Raw genomic sequence first — 21841 nt, 5'->3', positions numbered from 1 at the left:
CGGGGCCTACAGAGAGCCGGCGGGAGGAAGGCACTGGTCCCCGGCCCAACCTCACGGCCCACCTCCCCACCGGTCGGCCCTTTCTCCTCACAGTGGACAGTGAATGGACCTCCTGGTCTCCCTGGTCCCCATGCTCTGAGCCATGCAGGGGCACCATGGCCCGGCAGCGGCAGTGCCGCCCACCCCGGAACGGGGCCTACACCTGTGCCGTGCTGCCTGGGGCCCCTCCCAGCACCCGCCAGACCAGTGAGTGGACGGGAGGAGGGCAAGGTGGGTGAAGTGCGGAGGGGCTGCTGGTGGGCGGCTCGTCCTTGAAGGGGACCCACCCTCGATGACCTCTGGTTCGGCTTCATCTCAGGACCCTGCCCTCAGGACGGCTGCCCCAATGTCACCTGCTCCGGGGAGCTGGTGTTCCATCCCTGTGCCCCTTGCCCTTTGACCTGTGATGACATCTCTGGTCAGGCCGAGTGCCCCCCTGACCGCCCTGCAGCAGCCCAGGTAAGGGAGCTCTGGGCCTGGGGTACAGCGGGCATGTCTGCCGGGACCGAGCTCTCCGCAGAGAAGCCTCGCCCTGGGCCTTCCCTAGGCTGCTGGCGCCCCACAGGGCAGGTGCTGGGTGACGACGGGCGGTGGCCGTGGCAGTGCCCCTGCCTGGTGGACGGCACCCGCTACTGGCGCGGGCGGCGCGTCGAGGCCGACTGCCGGCTCTGCATCTGCCGCGATGGACGGCCCCGGCGCTGCCGGCCCAACCCAGACAGTGCCGGTGAGGCTCCCCCGGCCCTTCCTGAGGGGTCTCTGGTCTCCTCCCAGACCAGCCGGTGGCGCACCCTGCCCTGCTGTGGCCCTGACGCTTGGCCCTCCCTCAGTGAACTGTGGCTGGTCATCCTGGTCTCCTGGACCGAGTGCCTGGGCCCCTGTGGGAGCCACAGCATTCAGTGGTCCTTCCGGAGCGCCAACAATGCCCGCCTCGCTGGCCGAGGTCGCCAGCGCTGGGGCATCCACCGCAAGGCCCGCAGCTACTGCACCCGCCAGGGACCTGCGGGGACCTTGACCTCACCTCCAGCTCCCACGTGGGAAGCCGCCTGTGCTCAGGGTGCTTCCACGGGCACCACGGACCCCAGATAAGGACCCCCGCACTCTGTGCCCCTATTAGTCTAAACAGCAGGACTCCCGGCGCATCTTTGGGGATCCCTGGCCTTCTCCTGCATCAGTTTTATGCCCTGGAGATCCAAAAAGGGGGTGCAGGGGGCCCACAAGTCCAGGGACGGGTATGGGCCCTCTGGTTTGCACCTTGTGCCTCTGGAGGTACCTGGGGTGAGGCTTGTAGGCGGAGTAGCCACACCCGCCTGTCCAGTCCCCTCTGGGGCCGCTCCACTGGCATAGCTTCTTCCATACCCCTCGCTTGGGCCAGCTGCAGTTTCTCGGGTTCGGGGTGGGGTCGGGGTGACGGGGTGACCAAGTGTCCCCGTTGGCCCAGGACTTTCCAGGTTCTATCACTGGAAGTCCTGAGTCCTGGGAAACCCCTCGCTCCGGGCAAAACAGAATGGGGCGGTTGCCTAGCTGAGCCACTCAGCAGGTGAGGGGCGGCCCTCCCTCCCCTGGTGCCAGCCGAGGCCCCGCGAGGGTCCGCCGAGTCGGGGATCACTGGCGAGAGGGCCCCTGCAGGGCTGCCCGTGTCTGCACGGCAGCACGTCACGCAGCTCCCACTACTGCCCGCTGGGCACCTGCCCCCAGGCGAGGGGGGAACAGGGGCCCTGGGGCCAGGGCGGCGGGGGCGGGGCGAGGTGTGTAGAGGCCAGGGTCGCAGGTCGGGCCAGGTAGGCGGCCAGTTCAGCACATCTGGCCTGACTCTTGTGCCCGCAGGACTGGGTTCTGGTGGAGGGAGTGGGAGAGTCATGTTGCCACTGTGTCCTGCCTGGCTGGTGGGTCTGCGGGGTAGCAGAGGGGCCCCAAGGGGAGGAGGGTGGCGAGGACTCAGAGCGAGCCACAGGTGACAGCGCCGAGTGGGGGGCACCGGCTACCCAGCCTCAGGGTGATGGGAGCCTGGGTCCTGGATGCTGGGGAAGGAAGGGGCCCTCGGGTGGGACTGGGGGGAAGAGCGCTCGCTTGTCTCTGCTCTCCTAAGGCCAGGCCTCAATCTCTGCCCGCCTCCTCTGACCTTTTTGGGGTTTTGCGTCCCCTGTGAGGTCACCCTTGAGGACACTTTCTTTTCTCTGGTTCTGCTGGGCCAGATCTGGTTCCTTCCCTGTTCCCACTAAGAGCAACCATGACAAAGTTGGGCTTTTCAAGAGCATCTTTACTTGGAAACTGAATTATAAATAAAACAGGAAGATACAAAGGCTCAGAAACTGATGTGCCTTTGGGTCCAGATTCCATATCTTAAAAGTGCACCCATAGGCTGCTGAGGTTAGGAGAGAGCCCGCACGCACAGTTGTACAGGTGGTTCACTGCACAAGTTACGTGGCGAGTGGGGGCTAGGCTCTAGCCTGGAGGACCGCTTCCATCCAGAGATACCCTTTTCTCGTGCCCACAAGGGTACACAATTAGCGACAGCAGCCCTGGATTAGGAACTGCAGCCGCTCGGTCCTGGCCCCTGAGGTGGCTTTGGACTGGTGGTTTTATTCTACGTTAAGTATTCAGTGGAAGTGAAAACCCCCAACTCACAACGAGGGAAAGAGGATGGGCTTTTCCAGCTGGGGAGCTGTTCTCAAAGCTCCTGGGAAGTCATGGGCGAGAAAGTGCCCCAGGAAGTGGAGAGAGGTCAGGGAGCTGGGCCAGGGGCTGGTGTGAGCCTGAGTTTCCCCACGCAGGAGACAACCACACGGTCCGCCACATGGCCCCTCCAGCCCCAAGCCCCCGGATCGGGGCCCCTCTGATCACCTACATTCTGCCTCCCCCCAGAGGTAAGGGCCACGGGCTATCGTAGGGCGGAGGGGGGATGTTGCCCAAGGGTTGTCCAACCTGGGAGGGCAAACAGGATCGCTGGGCTATACCTCTTGCTTCCATGGGGAGGATGGTTTGCCTAAGCATCTAGACGTCATCCCGGCCTAAGTTGCCTCTGCATCCCTGCCTTTCCTGAACCAGCCTTCTGTCCCTGTTGACACTGCAAGGTCAACTGTGTGGGCCCTTCAAATCCCCCAACTCCCCTCGTGCCTTCCTATCTATGCCCCTAGCAGGCTCCTGCCAGCCTCTGCCCTCCCCCAGCTCCAGCCCCTCTCTCATGCACCCAGATCCCTGCTATTCTCCCCTGGGCCTGGCCCAATGCCTCGAGGGGATCCTGCATGCTTCGCCCCAGCAGCTGGAGCGCCCCACCTGGGCTGCCACCCTAAGGCCTCCCACGGAGGCACCTGGGCAGCAGGGCTGGAGCCCCGTAGAGGAAGCTTATACTCAGTGGCACGCCCAGCCCCCCTACTTGCAGCTGGACCTGCTATGGCCCTGGAATCTCACTGGTGCGTGGGGAGGGGGCAAGGGCTGGGGGAGGAGGTGGCAGACGGTGGATGGAGGTAGCGGTGGCGTTGGAGGTTGGTGAGCTGGGGTAGTGTTCACTCTGACCCCTGTCCCTCCCCCCAGGCATCGTGCTCATTTGACTGATGGGAGGACTGAGGCTCAGCTGGGAGAGGCAATTTATGATGGAACTAGAGCCTGGAGTGGGGGCGTTCTACGTTCTCCTTCCAGTTGCCTCTTTGTCTTTCCTGAGTGTAATTCACTTCCTGGGGTGCACTTGCTTTCTGCTCAGAAACCTTGAAGCGCCCAACACTCAAAACGGATACCAGGATCTGCCAGTAGAGGGCGCGCTAACCCCGTTCCCTCTGTTTTTTTCAATTTTCCGTTCTTTTTTCTTTCCTTTCAGTTAATTTTCTTCTTTCTTTTTATTTTCTGTCCCCTGGTCCTCCCCCAATTCCCTCCTTCATTCTTCCTCTCCCCCTGCCCCTTTCTCTTTTGCCTTTTCTCTCTTAGATTTTTTTTTTCTGGAATGTCCACAAATTTGACAAGTGGGCTTTAAAACATTTTTATTGGAGAAAACTAAAAGGGAGGAAATACTCAAGAGAGAGATCCAGGAGACTCAAGCTAGTGTCTACTCCTTCTGAACAGATGAGGCACCCACCTCTTCCTCCACGCCCTGCCCTCACTTATCCCCACACCACCCACGGCCTTGTCAACCCCTCCCTGTCACCCCAGGGACCCTGCTCCCTGAGCTCCCATGCAGCCCCATGACCTTCCCAGCCGCGCCCCGAGCTGATGCCTCTCCCAGGTGGGACCCCGGGGGAGAAGTGAATGTGCCTAGGCTGAGCTGTCAATCTCTGTGTCCCCAGGGCCAGTGCCTGGTGTATGTCCCCTGGGCAAGCAGTGGCTGGACAGTGCACAGGGCCCTGCTTCCTGTGCAGAGCTCAGTGCCCCGAGAGGGACTGTCCAGCCCTCCCACCCTGGCTGCTGCTGCAGAGCACTGAACTCAGGGCGCGTGGCTCTGCTCTGCCAGCCCCGTGACCAGCACGTGACCCCGGGCGAGTGGCGTTCAGCATGGGCCTCTGTTTTCCTGTTTGTAAAATGTTGATTGGTCTGGAAATTCTTTTTTTTTTTTAATTTTTATTTATTTATTTTTGGCTGTGTTGGGTCTTCGTTTCTGTGCGAGGTCTTTCTCCAGTTGTGGCAAGCGGGGGCCACTCTTAATCGCGGTGCGCGGGCCTCTCACTATCGTGGCTTCTCTTGTTGAGGAGCACAGGCTCCTGTGGTCACCCTGGACCCCATGGAGCGAGTGCTTGGCCTCCTGTGGCCCTGCCCGACGCCACCGGCACCGCTTCTGCACCAGGCCCCCCGGCGTTACACCGTCCAGCTTGGCACTGCTGCCCCCACTGGCTTAAGTCCCACCTCCTTGCCCAGGCCCTGAGGCAGAGGAGGAGCCTTGCCTCCTGCTGGGGTGTGACCGTGAGTCCCGTGGAGCCCAGATGTGGCCTCTGCGCCCTGTGGATGCCTGCCGCCTTGCACCAGCCAAGCCCCCGCCACTCCTGTGTGGGCGGCCTCCAGAGCCGGACCCCACCCCGGGGCCTGGGGGATTACTGCGAGGGGCCTCGGGCCCAGGGGGCCGCCTGCCAGGCTCTGCCATGCCCAGGTACCTGCTGGCGACGGGGCTGGGTCAAGGGGCAGAGGTGGGAAAGCTGCAGGGAGCATGACGGGGAGAGGGGCCTGGGTGGGCCGGGGTGGGCGATCCACCCAGCTCTCTGCCTATCCTGTCCCCTCCCCCCAGTGACCAACTGCACCGCCATCCAGGGGGACGAGTCCAGCCCCTGTGGCCCTCCCTGTCCTTGCTCCTGTGACGACCTCGTGGTGAGTCTGGGCTCCCGAGGGTCACTTTGCGGGACGGCAGGGTGTGGCTTTGGGGTGTGGCCCCTCTGACCTGGGATTGACCCGCAGTGGTGAGAAGGGGCGGGGTCAGCGCCCATCAGGGTCCCACTTGCTCCAGAGAGAAGTGGGAGCGAGCCTCACCCAGCAGCCCTTGCCTTCCTTACCGCAAACATTTCTCAGTTTAAACGTTTTATGACAGAAGCAGCATAAACACATAGGCAGGGGCAATCATCCCGTTATATCATCGTAAACCCCAGGGGCGTATTGGCGCACAGGCCTTACCTCCGTGCGCGCGCCTGTGCGCCTGCGTCTGCGGGGGTGTGGGGCTATCCTCTGAGCGCCAGCCCAGGACCATGGAGAGGGACACAGGCAGGCCGCCGGGGTCTCTGTCCAGCAGCGCCTGCGCGGTGGTGAGGAAGCCGACCCGAATCAAAAATGCTGAGAGAAGGGCTGGGGAGAAGGGACGCACTTGGAGGCCCTGCTCGGACCTGTCCAGGGAGGTCGGGAGGCTCCCACACGGGGGCAGGACGAGGAGGCGGTGGGTCCCGGCCTCCCCCAGGGAGCCTCAGCGCCTTCCCAAACGCCCCCTCCCCCCAGCTTTCCAGTCGCCTGCTCCCTACGTTCTAGGAGGTCTGGTAGATGCCTCGGTCCCCACTCATCCCTCCATGGGGTCCACGTTTGGAGGCCATTCCGCCCAGGGAAGCTCCTCTCAGGCTCTCCTCTCCCTCCCCCTCCTCCCCTGGAGGAGAAACTCCGGTGGCCGCGCGGCGTAAACTGAGTGTAGAACGCAGCAGTTCTGAACTGCAGCCTCGCACCTTCTCCCCTCTGCCCCTCTCCCCCTCCACTTCATCTTCCGTCCCGGGGGCCCCTTCCCGGTCCCCTCGGCCCTGCTTTCTGCTGACCGGGGCCCTCCCTTGCTGTCCCCCAGCACTGGGTTTGGCACTGCCAGCCAGGCGGTTACTGCCCGCCGGACCAGGTGCTGAGTGCTGACGACGCTGTCTGCGTGCCGCCCAGCCACTGCAGCTGCCTGGGCCTGCTGACCCGGGAGCGGCACCGTCCCGGTGCTCAACTGGCGAGGCCCGATGGCTGCAGCTGCTGGTGAGGCGGGCGTGCGGGCAGGATGCAGGGGTGAGGCACCATGTGGGCAGGGTGAGGCACCATGTGGGCAGGATGAAGACGCAGGGGTGAAGGCACCGTGTGGGTAGGATGCAGGATGCAGGGACAGGTGCAGGGGTGAGGACAGGACTAGTCCACTTTGTGTCTCGTGCACCTGAGCTCTCCCGGTCTCAGCGGATGCACGCTAGGCTCCCACAAGCCCTGAGGAGGTGTGGCAGGCCCCCTAACCCCTTGTCTGACAGGTGGGGAAACCGAGGCAGCCAGCTCCGCAGTTCTGGGAGACTTTGGAGGGCTGGGCGTGTGCTGTGAGGGGCAAGGGGGCGGCGGTGTGGTGTTTCCTCCCTCTGTCTGGCCCCTGTCAGCAGCAGCGACCTGTGATCATTTCCCCATAGGACAGAGTCCGCAGGACACCTGAGAGGGCCCTGAGTGGATCAGGGAGCAGGGGCTGGAGGCGCTAGAGGACGGGGAGGGTGACTGAGACCTCAGAGGGAAATGGGGCCAGGCGGATGGAAGGGAGGGCCGATTGGGAGGGGTGTGTGCGGAGGACCCGCGGGACTGAGCTGCCCTCTCCCTCCTGCGCCTGCGTGCCCCCCCAGCACCTGCTCCGAGGGCAGCCTGACCTGCACAGACCTGCCTTGCCCAGGTATGCACCCCGCTCCGGGGAAGGTGAGGAGAAGCAGCCCAGGGGCGCAGAGAGAGTTGGGTCCAGGGGAGGGATGGCTGCACCCCAATGCCCGCCATTCGCCTCCACAGTGCCTGGAGGCTGGTGCCCGTGGTCAGAGAGGACGGCGTGCTCCCAACCCTGCCGGGGCCAGACGAGGACCCGCTCCAGGGCCTGCACCTGCCCGGTTCCTCAGCATGGAGGGGTCCCGTGCCCTGGGGAGGCGGGGGAGGCAGGAGCCCAGCATCAGAGGGAGAGCTGCGCCAGCCCCCCTGAGTGCCCAGGTGAGATGCCCCACTAGGTTGCGCCAATCCCAATAGGCTGGGACCTCGTGGGCCTCCTAAGGCCGCTGGATGATTTTGTCTTCCTGGCACAGTGGATGGAGGCTGGGGCCCATGGGGACCGTGGTCTCCCTGTGACGTTTGCCTGGGGCAGTCCCATCAGAGCCGAGCATGTAGCTGGCCCCCCACTTCTGAGGGAGGCCGGCCCTGCCCTGGGGGCCACAGGCAGAGTCGCCCCTGCCAGGACAGTTCTACTCAATGCACAGGTGAGGGCTTCTGTGGAGCTCTGGGGGGGTCCCTTGTAAGGCTAGGAGATGCTGCCTCTGACCTTTGACACCCCACATACACACTTGCATGTCACTTTCTTCGAGGGACAGCCCTTAGGTCACTCACCCCGTGGAACTGGGGCAGGGTGAAGGTCCGAGCGGGTGGTGGGCATAGCAGGAGGGCTTATCGCCCGACAGTCGGGATCCCCCAGGGTGGACCCCCTCAGCACCCACCCTCTCTGCTTCCCTCCTGCTGTAGACTGTGCAGGTGGCTAGGGTCTTCTCCCTTGTGGGCGGCCCTGCCCCCGCTCCTGCCGGGACCTGTCCCCCGGGGTCGTGTGCCAGCCAGGCTCGACAGGCTGCCAGCCCAGCTGTGGGTGCCCCTTGGCCAGCTGCCCCAGGACGGCCTTTGTGTGTCCCCAGCCCAGTGCCGCTGCCAGTACCAGCCCGGAGCCATGGGTCAGTGCCTCCCCTCCCCCTCCCAACGGCCCCCTGAGCATGGCAGCACCCGCCTGCCTGGCCCCTGCCGCTCTGCCCACAGGGGCCAACCTGGGGCTGTGGGATGGGAATGGGCAACTCCTGCATCCTTGGGCTGGTCCAGGTTGGGGCTTCCATCTCCTGCGTCCAGGATCCCGGTCCCCATGGGGTGGAGTCTGGGAGGGAGGGAGGGAGGGAGGGAAGAGGGAGGGAGGAGGGAGGAGGGAGGGAGGAGGGAGGAGGCAGGAGGGTATGAGGAGGGATTGATGGGGCTGAGCCGTCTGAAGTGTCCGCCCCCACTCCTGTGTCCTCAGGGATCCCTGAGAACCAGAGCCGGTCCGCAGGGTCTGGGCTCAGCTCCTGGGAGAACCTGGAGCCCAGGGAGGTGGCGACTGGACCGTGTGACAACTGGTGAGCCAGGAGGGTGAGCCAGGCAAGGGGGTGGACTGCCAGCCGGGCAGTAGGGCTGTCGGGGAAGCGGGCAGGGCCCTGTCTTCTGAAGCTGCCTTCCTTGTCCCCAGCACCTGTGTGGCGGGCATCCTGCAGTGGTGGGAGGTGCGGGGCTCCTGGGGCCCCTGGGAGGACGGCAGTGTTTCGTGTAGAGGAGGGGAGCAGCTGTGCTCCCGGTGCTGCGCCCGGCCACCCTGCCCCAGACCGCCCGCCTGAGCCGCATCTGCTGCACCCAGGTCTGCAGAGGTGAGTCCCAGCCCAGGCTCTGCCCTGGACACTCCGACTGAGCTGATTCCCACTTTGGCCTTTGACCCTGACTCACAGGTGCCTTTTGACCTCTCCCACGCCATCCCCACAGGCTGCCCCTTACCCAGGCCAGTGATGGGCAAGTGAAGGAGGAAGGAGGTAGACTCGGGCTGTGCTGAGGTGTGGGGGGACCGCAGGAGCGGGCGTGGCACGGGCCCTGAGGGGCAGGCTCGGGAGGGTGTTGTTGGCCTGTCTGGGGGTGGGCGCCAGGGTGAGCAGAGGCAGGCCGCGGGGTGGGCGCAGGAGGCAGCGAGGGCAGCGGGGCCGGAGCTGGGCACTGACGCAGGTGCTGCCTCAGAGGCAGGCTGCCCGGCCGGGCGTCTGTACCGGGAGTGCCAGCCCGGCGAGGGCTGCCCCTTCTCCTGCGCCCACATCACTCGGCAGGTGGGCTGCTTCTCCGCTGGCTGCGAGGAGGGCCGTCACTGCCCCGAAGGCACCTTCCTGGACCGTTTGGCCTGTGTCCCGGTTAGAACTCACCCTGCCTGGAACCCACGCCTCTCCCCTTCCCTGTCAGCTCTCACCTCTGCAGACCCTGTGGCCTCTGGCAGCCTCTAAGCCTCCTGACTTAGAGCTGGTGACACTGAACCCCAGGGAGGCGAAGGGACACACCAAGTCAGGAGACAGTTACTGGCAGAGTTAGACTCAGACTCAGGTGTCCTGGTTCCTGGCTGAGGCCCTTTCCTCCTCCCTCGCTCCTCGCTCCCCGCTCCCCCGTCCCATCCTAGAAGGGCCTCTGTGGACCCTGCCGTGTCCTGGCTAAGTGCTCTGTACAGGAAGGTGCCTGGCCATCTCCGATCAGGCCCATAGCCTTGCATCGCTCACGTTCATACCCCTGACACAGGTGAACAGTCCCACTCGCTGCCGGAAATGCTCTCCTAGGGCCCAGGGCCTCACCCCTGCCCCCTACCGTCCTCCCCTACCCGCTTCCTTCTCCCCAGGCGCCTTCGGAGGATGTGCACAGATGCGGAGAGCTAGCACCCGGCAGGTGGCTCCGGCCTGTGCCACTGCACTTTCTCCTGCGCTCCCCGCAGCAGTGCTCCTGTGTGCTGACTGCCTCGCTGCTGCAGGAGCTGCGAGCTGCCGGCGCTGACCCGGGGGCTCACCTGTCCATTCTGGGAGAGGGGGGTCAGCCCCTTGGGCCTGGAGATGAGTTGGGCTCAGGTCAGACCCTCCATACAGGCTGCAGCAACTGGTTTGGACCGTGGAGAGCCAGGGAGCTGCATGGGGTTCGGGGCCTGGCACTGGCAGGTGCTCCAGGGATTGGCAGATGGGAGGCAGAGGGGCAGAGACAGAGGGCAGCTAGGGCAGGAGGTGGGCAAGACCCACTGTGCCTGGGGGCAGCTACAAGCGGACATAAAGCCACAGCTGGGCCTGTGGCTGCCAAGAGGGAGAACTGTGACGGCTTGGGGGCGGGGGGCCGGGGAGGAGCTGCAGGAGGAGGGGCCCCCTGCCCACCCCCACGCCTCCTTCCCTCCGTGACGTCCAAGATGAACCCCTCTCCTGCAGACCTGCGGTGCTCGGGGCCTTGACAGCTCTCGCATTCTGCCTCGTGGCCGCTCACCCATGCCCTGGCTGAGCACCACACGCGTGCAGCTGCCGTGGGCCCTGCACGGCGCTGGCACCAGGATGACAAAATGATTGCCACACAGCCCTGTCCTCGCCCCCCCTTCTGCGCGGGCTGCTGGAGCAGGCTGGAGGCTGCATTCCCCCAGAGCAGTGTACCTACCAGCACATCTCAGGAGAAGGAGCTGGGGTGACCCTGGCCCCCGGGGACCACCTGCAGCTGGGCTGCAAAGAGTGGTGAGTGTTGGGGGCGGGGAAGGTGACACCAGAGCGCTGGGACCCGAGGGTGGAACAGGGACGGGGAGGGGTTCCCCGGGGCAGCCGCGCAGAGAAGGCCAAGCTAAGCCCCACGGGCCCGGTCCTAGCTTCCTCTTGCTCCAAATGAGCCCAGAGCCCAGGTTACCCCTACGTGAGCTCGCTGCCCACGGCGCTGGGCTGGGTCCTGCCCCCTGAGCCCACCCTGACTGCCCCCTCCCACAGTGAATGCCAGCATGGGGCGCTGCAGCGCACCAGCCGGGCTGTCAGGGTAACTCGGGACCAGGGGGACCAACTGTCCCCGTTTGCCCAGGGTGGAGGGGTGGGTTTCCGGGACTTGGAACTTTCATTTCTAGGACAAGGACGGTCCCAGACAAACCAGGATGGTTGGTCACCCTGCCCTGGCCCCCTACACCTCCCTCAGCCTCTCCTGTTTCCAGACCTTCCTGGTCACAAGCTGAGCCCCTCCCTCCCTATCTACTGTGGTCTCTGGGTCTGGGGGAGGGTCCCGGGAAGGATGCTCACGTGCCGCCCTTCCTAGGTCTTCTGCCTCTGAGCCGCTGGTCCGAGTGGTCCCCCTGTGGGCCCTGCCTCCAGGACTGCCCTAGAGGAGCACTGGCCCAGGGACCCAGCTGGCCTCTCCTCCACCTCGGTCCCCACGCTGGCTTCAGAGCAGCACCGCCGCCGCCTCTGTTTGGACCCCGAGACGGGGAGGCCATGGGCCGGGGATCCAGACCTCTGCACCGTGCCACTCAGCCAGCAGCGTCTCTGCCCAGACCCGGGAGCCTGCCAAGGTGATGGGAGGGGCGGAGGCCACAGGGGGAGGGGCCTGGAATGCGGTGGAGTCGGGCCTGGCCAGGTAGGGCTGGGCCGCGTTGTTCACGTCAGCGTCCCAGCAGTTAGCTGGCCTGCTCGCCCTCCGGCTAGTCCCCAGGGCCTGCTGGATCTGAGGCTGGAGGGTCAGCAGCTAGAAGGTGAGGAAGGGGGCTCAGCTGGAGGCAGGAGGCAGGCCTTGGGACCGACTTCCGCTTCTTCTCCCCAGGTTGATGCCAGTGGAGTCCTTGGGGGGCCTGGAGCCACTGCCAGGTACCCTGCAGTGGGGGGGTTCTAGCTGCGCTGGAGGAGGCTGCCAGGGGCCATGGGCTCAGACTGAGAGCTGCACCGTGGGGCCTTGCCCAGGTAGCCGGCTCCAGCAGCGGAGGAGGGGCCAGGGGTATGGCACCTGAGGGGGATGCTGCCTCTGGCCCTGGAGGTGCCCAGGGAAGGCTCGGGACTCACGAAGTCCCGACACAGACTCCTACCTTCTGGTCCGCAGGAGAGAGCTGCGAGGCCCAGGACCCCGTGCCCACCCTGGACCGTGCCGACCACTGCCCAAGAAGCTGTGCCGACCTCTGGGTCCGCGTGCAGTGTCTGCAGGGACGGCGCCACCCAGGTGGCGGGCAGACGGCTGGGCCGTGAGTTATAGGGCAGCCGAGTGGATCTCTGAGTCACTTTCAGCAACCGGCTGGGGGTCCTGCCCGAGTGAGCCTTAGTCAAGACAGGCTGCGTCCTAAGGATGCTCTCAGGAAGCCTCAAAGTTTCCCAGGGGGTCTTCCCTGGTGGCGCAGTGGTTGAGAGTCCGCCTGCCGATGCAGGGGACAAGGGTTCGTGCCCCAGTCCAGGAAGATCCCACATGCCGCGGAGCGGCTGGGCCCGTGAGCCATGGCCGCTGAGCCTGAGCGTCCGGAGCCTGTGCTCCGCAACGGGAGAGACCACAGCAGTGAGAGGCCCGCGTACCGCAAAAACAAAACAAAAAAAAAAGTTTCCCAGGGTGGTGCCCACACCCAGGGCAGGTGGAGAACAGGTCGTGTGGGGGGAGGGGCGGGAGGAAGGGCGCTCCAGGGCTGCCTGAGGCTTTGGACTCCAGCTGGCTAACAGAGGGATCCGTCACGTGCGCCCGCCCCAGCCCCGCTCTCCCAGGCTGCCGCTGTCCCCCTGGCCAGCTGGTACAGGATGGGCGCCGTGTGCCCATGTCTTCTTGCCGCTGTGGCCTCCCCAGCCCCAGTGCTTCATGGGTGCTGGCTCCGGCCGAGGCGGGTGGCTGGACTGCAAAAGCTGGTGTGGCTGCCGGCCGGCGGCCAGGCAGGGACACGGGGGGCTCTGGGTGGGAGGCTCGGGCCAGGTCAGGGTTATGGGCCTTGCGGGGGAGCAGAGGCTCTGTTCACCCTGGCTCTCAAGGGTCTGAGCCCTTTCTGCACACCGCTGGCGCAGCACCTGTGTTAACGGGTCCCTGATGTGCCGCCCCCATGAGTGTCCAGCCCTCGGGCCTTGGTCAGCCTGGAGCAGCTGCAAGGAAGGTCCTGCGGGGGCACCGTGCCAGGCCCAGGACACGGAGCAACGGCAGGAACGTAACCTGCAGCCCTGCCCCGGTGAGCACCCAGGGCGCTGGGTGCCTGCTCTTCCCTGCCGTGCTGCCGAGCCCAGGGCCCGTCCCGGCTGATCGCCACGGCCGGCGGAGGGTCCCGAGGCAGCCCCCTCCCTGGGACACCACCTCACTCTCTGCGCTCCCCCCAGAGCGCCCACCTGGCCAGGTGCTCAGCCCCTGTGCGACCTCGTGCCCGCGCCTGTGCTCGCATCTGCAGCCTGGCACCCTCTGCATGCAGGAGCCCTGCCAGCTTGGCTGTGACTGCCCTGGAGGGCAGGTGGGTGTGGGCACCATGCCCTGACTCTCCCGTGAGGGAGCAGGCAGGTGGGGGGAAGGGGGGATGGTCCAAGTGTAACCGGAGCCTGCCCCGCCCCGGCAGCTGCTGCGCTACGGCACGTGTGTGTGCCCAGCTCTCTGCCCTGGGGCCTCAGCTTGACTCCTGAAGAGCAGGGCCGGGAGCTGACCCCAGGGACTCTGCTCACCCAGAACTGCACCCGCTGGTGAGGGCTGGGGGCGTGGGTGGGGATGGAGGGCGGGGCTGCTGAGAACGGGGGTGGGGAGGAAGGCGTGGCAGGCATCTGAACAAGAGCAGTGTCTTCCCAGTGTCGGCCAAGGCGGAGCCTTCAGCTGCCCCGTCGCTGGCTGTCGGGGTGAGATGTGGGCTGCCCACATCCCTGCTGGTCCCTCCAAAGCCAAGGCCAGGCTGGCCCTGATAAGGGGAGAGGGGCCTGCATGTCCTAGGCGGTGCTACCTCCACTTACCAAGCTGGGCGCCACTAGTATTTGGGAGGGTGGATAGAGCAGAGAGGTATATTCGGAAACCCAGAAGTCTGGAGGCTGCTGGAGCCGAGTGGGCAGCGCTGGGGACAGGAGCAGGGACCCAAGGGTGCCCAGTGTGGGAGGGGGGAGAATCGAGGCTGCACCCAGGGCTGACCCGAGTGGTGGGCTCGGTGGTCTTCCCTGGCAGAGTGCCCCCCCCGGAGAAATGTGGCAGCAGGTGGCCCCCGGGGAGCTGGGGCCCTGTGAGCAGACGTGCCGGGAGCCCAACGCCACGGAGACTCAGGGCAGCTGCAGTGCGGGGCAGGCCCCGGGGGACCCTGGTGCGTGCACACCACTGCGAGTGCTGGCACCAGGGGCGCCCCCGCCCGGTGACACCACAGCCCTCCACGCGCCCTAGCGGTACGCGGGCCTCTCACTGCTGTGGCCTCTCCCGTTGCGGAGCACAGGCTCCAGACGCGCAGGCTCAGCGGCCAAGGCTCACGGGCCCAGCCGCTCCGAGGCATGTGGGATCTTCCCGGATCGGGGCACGAACCCGTGTCCCCTGCAACGGCAGGCGGACTCCCAACCACTGCGCCACCAGGGAAGCCCCCAATCATTCATTCTTAATCACATATATCCCTCAATGGGGAACGACTGTCAGAAATATTGAGGAAAGGAAATGTGTAAAAGGATTGAAATTCCTGATGATAAAGCAGCTATTATAATTTGATTGTCCACATGATTTCTGTCCTCGCAGATAGGTTACACTTGCTATGCACTTGTGCATTCAACTGCTGACTAGAACATCAATTTGAATATCACTTAGATACTTAAAATCATCATGTCCCAAACTGCTCATCATCGTCCCACAACTCCGCTCCTTCTAGTTACTCTACTTATGTAATCCCTGTTTTATCCACCCTCAAAGTCTGTGGAGCCAGAGAAAGCAGTTGGCCAGAAGCCACACTGCTGAGCTAGGCATTTGGGACAACACTTTTATTATTTTTTTTAACATCTTTATTGGAGTATAATTGCTTTACAGTGTTGTGTTAGTTTCTGCTGTATAACAAAGTGAACCAGCTATATGTATACATATATCCCCATATCCCCTCCCTCTTGAGCCTCCCTCCCACCCTCCCTATTCCACCCCTCTAGGTGGTCACAAAGCACCGAGCTGATCTCCCTGTGCTGTGCGGCTGCTTCCCACCAGCTATCTATTTCACATTTGGTAGTGTATATATGTCAATGCCACTCTCTCACTTCTTCCCATCTTACCCTTCCCTCTCCCTGTGTCCTCAAGTCCATTCTCTAGGTCTGCGTCTTTATTCCTGTCCTGCCCCTAGGTTCTTCAGAACCTTTTTTTTTTTTAGATTCCATATATATGTGTTAGCATACGGTATTTGTTTTTCTCTTTCCGACTTACTTCACTCTGTATGGCAGATTCTAGGTCCATCCACCTCACTACAAATAACTCAATTTTGTTTCTTTTTATGGCTGAGTAATATTCCATTGTATATATGTGCCACATCTTCTTCATCCATTCATCTGTCGATGGACACTTAGATTGCTTCCATGTCCTGGCTATTGTAAACAGTGTTGCAATGAACATTGTGGTACATGACTCTTTTTGAGTTCTGGTTTTCTCAGGGTATATGCCCAGTAGTGGGATTGCTGGGTCATATGGTAGTTCTAATTTTAGATTTTTAAGGAACCTCCAATACTGTTCTCCATGGTGTCTGTATCAATTTACATTCCCACCAACAGTGCAAGAGGGTTCCCTTTTCTCCACACTCTCCCCAGCATTTATTGTTTGTAGATTTTTTGATGATGGCCATTCTGACCTGTGTGAGGTGAAACCTCATTGTAGTTTTGATTTGCATTTCTCTAATGATTAGTGATGTTGAGCATCCTTTCATGTGTTTGTTGGCAATGTGTATATCTTCTTTGGAGAAATGTCTATTTAGGTCTTCTGCCCATTTTTGGGTTGGGTTGTTTGTTTTTTTGTTATTGAGCTGCTTGTATATTTTGGAGATTAATCCTTTGTCAGTTGCTTCGTTTGCAAATATTTTCTCCCATTCTGAGGGTTGTCTTTTCATCTTGTTTACGGTTTCCTTTGCTGTGCAAAAGTGGGACAACACTTTTATGATAGTCATTTCCTTACTTTCTGTAGTTTTACCCCTATGTATACATAATGGGAGGGCCACAAGGAAACTTTCTGGAGTTCTGGAAATTTTTTATATATGATCTGGGTGTTGACTACATGGTACACATGTAAAAATACATTGAGCTGTACACTTAAGATTTCTGCACTTTACTGTCCATTATTTGTATTATTATTATACACATTACATCCATATATATTACAAGTGAAACAACACATTGTTACTATTACTTTATAAAATTTTATAAAATAGTAATGTTACTATTACTTTATAAAAGAAGATGAGAGAAGAATGGAGAGTAAATATATGTATTTAGAGTTTGGTTTTCTCTCTTCTATCTTTTCCCCTTTATATTCACCTTCTACTCTTCAGTAACTAAAGTGCAATTTGCCCACACCAGTCACCAGCTAAAAACTTACTTCCAGCCCTTAAAGGCAGCACACAATGCCTTCCACATCCATCCCCCGTGTCTCTCCAGCGTCATTTCCCACCACTTCCTGTCTTACACACCTTCCCTACACACACTGTTTGCTCACCTCCCTGGCTTTGCCGAGGTTGTTTCTCATGCACAATTGCTCTTCCTAGCAACACTCCTCTTCTCCTCCCGTTTTAGTTGGCTCAGGTTGCCATAACAAAATACCATAGACCAGGTGACTTAAACAACAGAAATTTATCTTCTCACTGTTCTGGAGGCTGGAAGTCCAAGATCAAGGTGCCAGTATGGTCGGGTTCTGGTGAGAACTTTATTCCTGGCTTACAGACAGCTACCTTCTCTTTGTGTCCTTACATGGCAGAGAGAGAGGGCAAGCTCTCTGGTGTCTTGTCTTATAAGGACACTGATCCCATCATGAGAGCCCCACCCTCATGATCTCATCTAAACCTAATTACCTCCCAAAGGCTCCACATCTAAACACCATCACATAGGGGTTAACACATGAATTTGGAGGGGACACCATAGCACCTTCTTTACGTGGCTAACTCCTACCTCTTGTTTTAATTCAACTCAGGCAGCATTTCCTCAGGAAATCCTTGACTAACTACCCCATATCGTCCCACCACCGCACCCTAAGGTGACAAAGTGTGCTTTAATAGAGTCTTGTGTTTACGTCTTTCGTTGCACTGTCTCTTCATTTTGTAGTTAATGTTTACCGTCTGTTTCCTCAATAGATTACGAATTCCTTGGAGGCAAAGTTTCTGTTTAACTCAACTGCGCATTCCCAAACCTTTGCACAATGCCTGGCAACATGACAGGCAACCAATGATGTTTTTTGAATGAATGCTACAAAAAGTATTTACCTCCTTGAGTAGATACAGTCTGGAATCTTCAAGGTTGACATTCGCCCTAAAAATGCGAGGGAATAGACGCAAGCACGAGCAATCTTATAGCCCAATCAGAATACTTTGCCCTTCCTATAGGGCCTGGGAGAGCGTCGTGGGTACGCTACCTAGTAACCATCGCCGGGGGAGGGAGGCGGGAAGGGCGGAGAGCTAGCTGCTTCGTCCAATCGGGACCCCGTATTCCCGGAGCAATAGCAGCCTTGGGAGCCGCTTACCGAGCCTGGACCGCGCTTCCCATGATGCGCCGCCGCCTCGGGCTAAGCTGCTGCCGTAAAGCGCCTCGCTCGGCGCGACGCAAGTACCAGCTGCGCGCCTCTCCTGGCTCCGCGAGCGCCACCGCCCCCTCTGCCCAGGGACAGCCGGTTCCGGGCCGCGCTCCCTCCCCGCCGGGGCGCCCTCCCCTCCGGGGGTCCCGGTCCCCAAGGTGGTCGCGGCTACGGCATCCTCAGGCCAGGCCGCGGGGGGAGGGGGCGGCCTGGAGGCCGTGGCGGGGTCAGCACGGGCCACCGAAAGCAGGGCCGTGGAGCCCAGGGAGTCGGGGAAGGTAGGCCTGGAAGGGCCCTGGGGCCGCCCACTCCCCTCCCGTAGATCCCTGATCTGGGCGAGGCGGGCGGTACGGGCGGAGTCCTCGCAGATGAGCCAGCCTTGCGGGGAAGGACTCGCCCGCTCGCCCGCTTCTTCCTCTGCACTTGGGCGGCCGACTCCGGGCGAGTCCCGCGCAGCCTTCCGCTGCCTCCCCACGCGGCTGGCCTAGCAGCCCTCCGCCGAGCCCGCCCGGTTGACGCTGGGTGGGTGACCCGCTCAGTGTAGTAGTGCGAAAGTGCTTCCTATTTTCCCACACCACAACTGGCGTTTGGAAGAGGCCCAGCGTGTTTTAAGGCCTTGAGGCTGGATCGGACCCCACTGGGAGCCAGGCATAGGGGTCACCGAGAGGCAGGATGAGGGCTTGGCCCTGCCTGGATCCCCCTTCCCAAGAAAGGGCTGAGAAGAAAAAGACAAGGCATCTGGCACATTTCTTGCCGATTTCTGTTTCTAGCTTATCTACTTCGTGGAGTTTTTGAGTATTGCTTAGAAGCATATTTCATAAACTTGCTTCAGGCTTTGAGCAAGAGGCTGTGAATTGGAAGAAAAGGTGGGGAAAAGTGCTTGAAGGTAGAGTTAAGTGGGTTTGACAGGATTGCTAGAGCTCGGAGTCAGTGTCGGCAAAGATGAGCGTGGTCGCACGTACTTGATTCGGAGACATTGGCAGCCTTTGGGGATCGAGATCTTTCTGGATATTATTTGATACCAGTTCTTGAGGATTGTTTCTTCTTTGGCACAAAGGGAACCTCCTCAACAAACTTTTCGAGTGCATACTGAGTCTCTCCTTTAAAAAAAATTGCTCATTTAATAAACATTTGTGATCCGTGATTTAAGTTGATGGAAATGCTGGAAGTACATATGAAATGACTACTTTCCTCCAGGAGCTTTCCCGCAGTTTTCACTTCAATAACATGGACAAGCCTGGAAGGGTTGTCCAACAGACAAAAGACAGAAAAGATAGTGAGGTTATTTTGATGCTGTACTTTTTCCTGGAAAGACTGGGAAGGACTCTGAATTACAAAAGAAGTTACTCCTTGCTTAATCATCTCTTCCGTACTCCATCCTCTCCACAAGTTACCGTGATGCATTTTCCAGATGAAACAACCTATAAACAGTCCAAGACAATAAAGCTCAACAGAACGTAACCAGAGAAAGATTGAAGGTGAACTGCATGCCAGCCTCATGCTAAGCACTTTAGGGGATACCAGAAAAGTAAAGGAAATGGCTCACACCCTCAGGTAATATCCTGAGGTTTAGTTTAGACTGAACCTGAATTTGGACAGAGGGGGAGCAAAATGCAGTAGAAGAAGGGCTATACACAATTGGCACTGAAAAGTGGAATTAGTGATTTGAGGTTGATTTCAAGGTATTCTGTTCAGTTGTAGGATTTCTTAGCCTTTGGTGTGAGAAGAGTGAAATACAGATATTTGGGGAGGTGGAGGAGAAAATTTTATGTCCTTTTCAGGCCCAACCACTAATTGAAAACACTGGGGACTGGAAATTTCACCCTTGATTCTAATCGTGATTGTAAGGTGTCTCAAAAGGACACCCTTCCCAGGTACATCAGTTTTTTTAACCTAGGGAATGAGGATGTTATCCAAAGATGAAATAAAGTAATTGCAAAACAAACTAGCAGTGTAAGAGGTATTGCAGATGAGTGACAATAACTAAGGCCTGGGTGCAATAGCTGTGCTGTTCTAAAGTTCCGTTCTGAATATCACTTTTTTCTCTCAAAGCTGGAAGACTGGGGGGTCCACCTGAGGTAGTAGCTTGGTGTATTATTAGAATCTTCCTTAGATGCTATTTTGTGATATTTATTAACTAAAAGCAGTCTTAGCCTATTGGATTAAGTGTGGGGTATCTTGCTTGCCATTGGCAGAATAATGGATAGAGGACAAAGACCTTTCCCCATCACTCTAACCCATTATCCTGTTTTATTTTCTTCGCAGCCCTGTCACTGTATAAAATTCTCACATTTATTTGTTTGCTGACTTCACTCTATCCCCAGCTAGACTAGTGGAGCAGTATCTGGCATGTAATAGGTTCTCAGTATTTTCTGAATGAATGACTCAAGATAGCATCTCATACAGGAGCCCTTTTGTTGTAGGTATGGGTGCTGTGAAGAACACTGCAGTCTGACACCTCATGTGCCCTCTGGGAGACTATTGTCGTTGCTGCCAAGCAGGAGTATTTACTGTGTATGTATTTATTGCTTCATACACATTTACTGTGTATGTATTTATTGCCTCAACATCTCTGGTTCCTAGCCACCACTGGCACCCCACCCCCCTTAGAAGTTTTATTATTGCACTTATATCACAGTTGTCTGTCGTCTCCTGATGGGTTTTTCTCCTTGACAAATAGAGATTGTGTCTTTTATATCTTAGGATCTCCAAGCACACAGAAACAAATAGAATATGTTGAATGAAAAAATGAATTAAATGCCTATGAAATATTTTCTGTATAATGTGGTGGTGGGGAAAGGGGTGGTGATGGTGAAGGGGGTTATAAAATAAGATGATCAGCATAGGCTTCCTGTGGACCAGGCACCACGAGGGATATAAAGCCTTCCTTGCTCGGGAGAAGTAGAAGTGCTTGGGCTAGGTGGGCAGGAAGTCCCTTGCGAGAAAGAGATGGAATGTGAGTAGGAACTTGATGAGTGAGTGGGAGGAAGTAGGCAGAGTCAGGGAATGTAAAGATTGGGTGTGAAGAGGGAGGAAAGGTACAAGATAGGTTGAGTGGCTGCAATTTAATGTTTTATTTTTTTAATTTTATTTTTGGCCGCGTCTGGTGTTAGTTGCAGCACACGGAGGATCTTCATTGAGGCATGCGGGATCTTCCGTTGCGGTGCACCGGCTTCTCTCTAGTTGTGGCGTGAGGGTTTTCTGTCTCTAGTTGTGGCACGTGGGCGCCAGAGCATGTGGGCTCTAGCTTTTGGCACACGGGCTCTCTGGTTGAGGCGTGCCAGCTCAGTAGTTGTGGCACACTATCTTAGTTGCCCCTTGGCATGTGGAATCTTAACGTGCCGACCAGGGATCGAACCTGCGTCCCCTGCATTGGAAAGCAGATTCTTTACCACTGGACCACCAGGGAAGTCCCTGAGTGATTGCAATTATACTAATCTGGCTGTAGTAGAGATTCCAGGTGGGGAATACCTAGAGCTGAGGTTAGGAAGGTAAGTTAGGTTCAGATCCAGGGGACTTGGTGCTGGGCTGAGAACTCGGAGCTCTGCCTTATAGACAGTGGGAATCAGTAAAGTTGAACATCCAGAGATAGTCCTTGCTTTCTATGTAGGTAAGAAATTCCTCTTATTCAAGCAGATTTGTGTTTCCTTTACATTGCAGTCATCTGAAGACTCTTGCCATAATACTCGTTAAAAGAGAGGTTCAAGGCTTAGCGTAGTTACTCGTTGGGAAGACAGTTCTTCATTATCTAAACATTCAGCCCTGGCCATACTCTTCATCCTTGTGGCTCTCATAACGTGATGGGTCTGTTGGCTTTCATTATGCCCACCTGTCCCCTCAGGAAGACAGGGTGGGTGGGAATGAATAGGGAACCCTGCTTGCCCTTGGTCACAAACTCTAACCTGCCCTGATCAGAACAGCTTGCCCTGTGGTCCTAGTATACGGTCATCCTGCTAGGATCTGCCTTCAGTATAATCTCGAGGGTTTTCTTCCCCCCTCCCCACATTGGCTCTCCTTAGGCCATATGTTGTGTGTACCTCTTTGCCGTCCGCCCGCCTGCTCTTAGTGGAGCCCATCCTGCAGCAGGTTTTTGCAATTATAATCACATTTTGCTTTGGAAGACACTCTGAGAGCAAATAGTTATTTAAAATACACATTGGCATACTATTGGCACATACACATTGGCAGTACAATTCCA

At 58.8% G+C, this 21841-nt stretch overlaps 2 protein-coding genes across 2 annotated transcripts in view; both read left to right on the top strand.

The window, feature by feature from the left end:
* The window catches only part of LOC132524950 (SCO-spondin-like), a 33873-nt gene extending 15742 nt beyond the window's left edge, over nucleotides 1–18131 (top strand). Inside the window, 46 exon segments of the mRNA XM_060157548.1 lie at nucleotides 94–246; nucleotides 359–478; nucleotides 481–498; nucleotides 587–763; nucleotides 867–890; nucleotides 893–1115; nucleotides 1609–1664; nucleotides 1667–1734; nucleotides 1864–1918; nucleotides 2811–2903; nucleotides 3231–3449; nucleotides 3571–3575; nucleotides 4286–4542; nucleotides 4544–4926; nucleotides 4929–4945; nucleotides 4987–5107; nucleotides 5243–5322; nucleotides 6269–6438; nucleotides 7053–7099; nucleotides 7210–7401; nucleotides 7494–7664; nucleotides 7924–8046; nucleotides 8049–8123; nucleotides 8456–8552; nucleotides 8663–8796; nucleotides 8799–8837; nucleotides 9196–9362; nucleotides 9929–10412; nucleotides 10547–10697; nucleotides 10941–10972; nucleotides 10975–10986; nucleotides 11257–11305; nucleotides 11307–11509; nucleotides 11758–11817; nucleotides 11820–11894; nucleotides 12034–12147; nucleotides 12675–12788; nucleotides 12791–12812; nucleotides 12966–13123; nucleotides 13269–13396; nucleotides 13499–13526; nucleotides 13529–13619; nucleotides 13723–13776; nucleotides 14088–14218; nucleotides 17731–17869; nucleotides 17966–18131. Of these exon segments, the coding sequence (XP_060013531.1) occupies nucleotides 94–246; nucleotides 359–478; nucleotides 481–498; nucleotides 587–763; nucleotides 867–890; nucleotides 893–1115; nucleotides 1609–1664; nucleotides 1667–1734; nucleotides 1864–1918; nucleotides 2811–2903; nucleotides 3231–3449; nucleotides 3571–3575; nucleotides 4286–4542; nucleotides 4544–4926; nucleotides 4929–4945; nucleotides 4987–5107; nucleotides 5243–5322; nucleotides 6269–6438; nucleotides 7053–7099; nucleotides 7210–7401; nucleotides 7494–7664; nucleotides 7924–8046; nucleotides 8049–8123; nucleotides 8456–8552; nucleotides 8663–8796; nucleotides 8799–8837; nucleotides 9196–9362; nucleotides 9929–10412; nucleotides 10547–10697; nucleotides 10941–10972; nucleotides 10975–10986; nucleotides 11257–11305; nucleotides 11307–11509; nucleotides 11758–11817; nucleotides 11820–11894; nucleotides 12034–12147; nucleotides 12675–12788; nucleotides 12791–12812; nucleotides 12966–13123; nucleotides 13269–13396; nucleotides 13499–13526; nucleotides 13529–13619; nucleotides 13723–13776; nucleotides 14088–14218; nucleotides 17731–17869; nucleotides 17966–18131 (5495 nt within the window).
* ZNF862 (zinc finger protein 862) overlaps nucleotides 17713–21841 on the top strand; it is a 40038-nt gene continuing 35909 nt past the window's right edge. Inside the window, exon 1 of the mRNA XM_060156412.1 lies at nucleotides 17713–17921. The gene's annotated coding sequence lies outside the window, so the exon portion shown is untranslated. The remainder of the gene's footprint in view (nucleotides 17922–21841) is intronic.

This window comes from Lagenorhynchus albirostris, chromosome 8, assembly GCF_949774975.1.
Source record: "Lagenorhynchus albirostris chromosome 8, mLagAlb1.1, whole genome shotgun sequence".
NCBI lineage: Eukaryota > Metazoa > Chordata > Mammalia > Artiodactyla > Delphinidae > Lagenorhynchus > Lagenorhynchus albirostris.
Note: the sequence above shows the minus strand (reverse complement) of the source record. Positions and strands in the feature narration are given on the sequence as shown.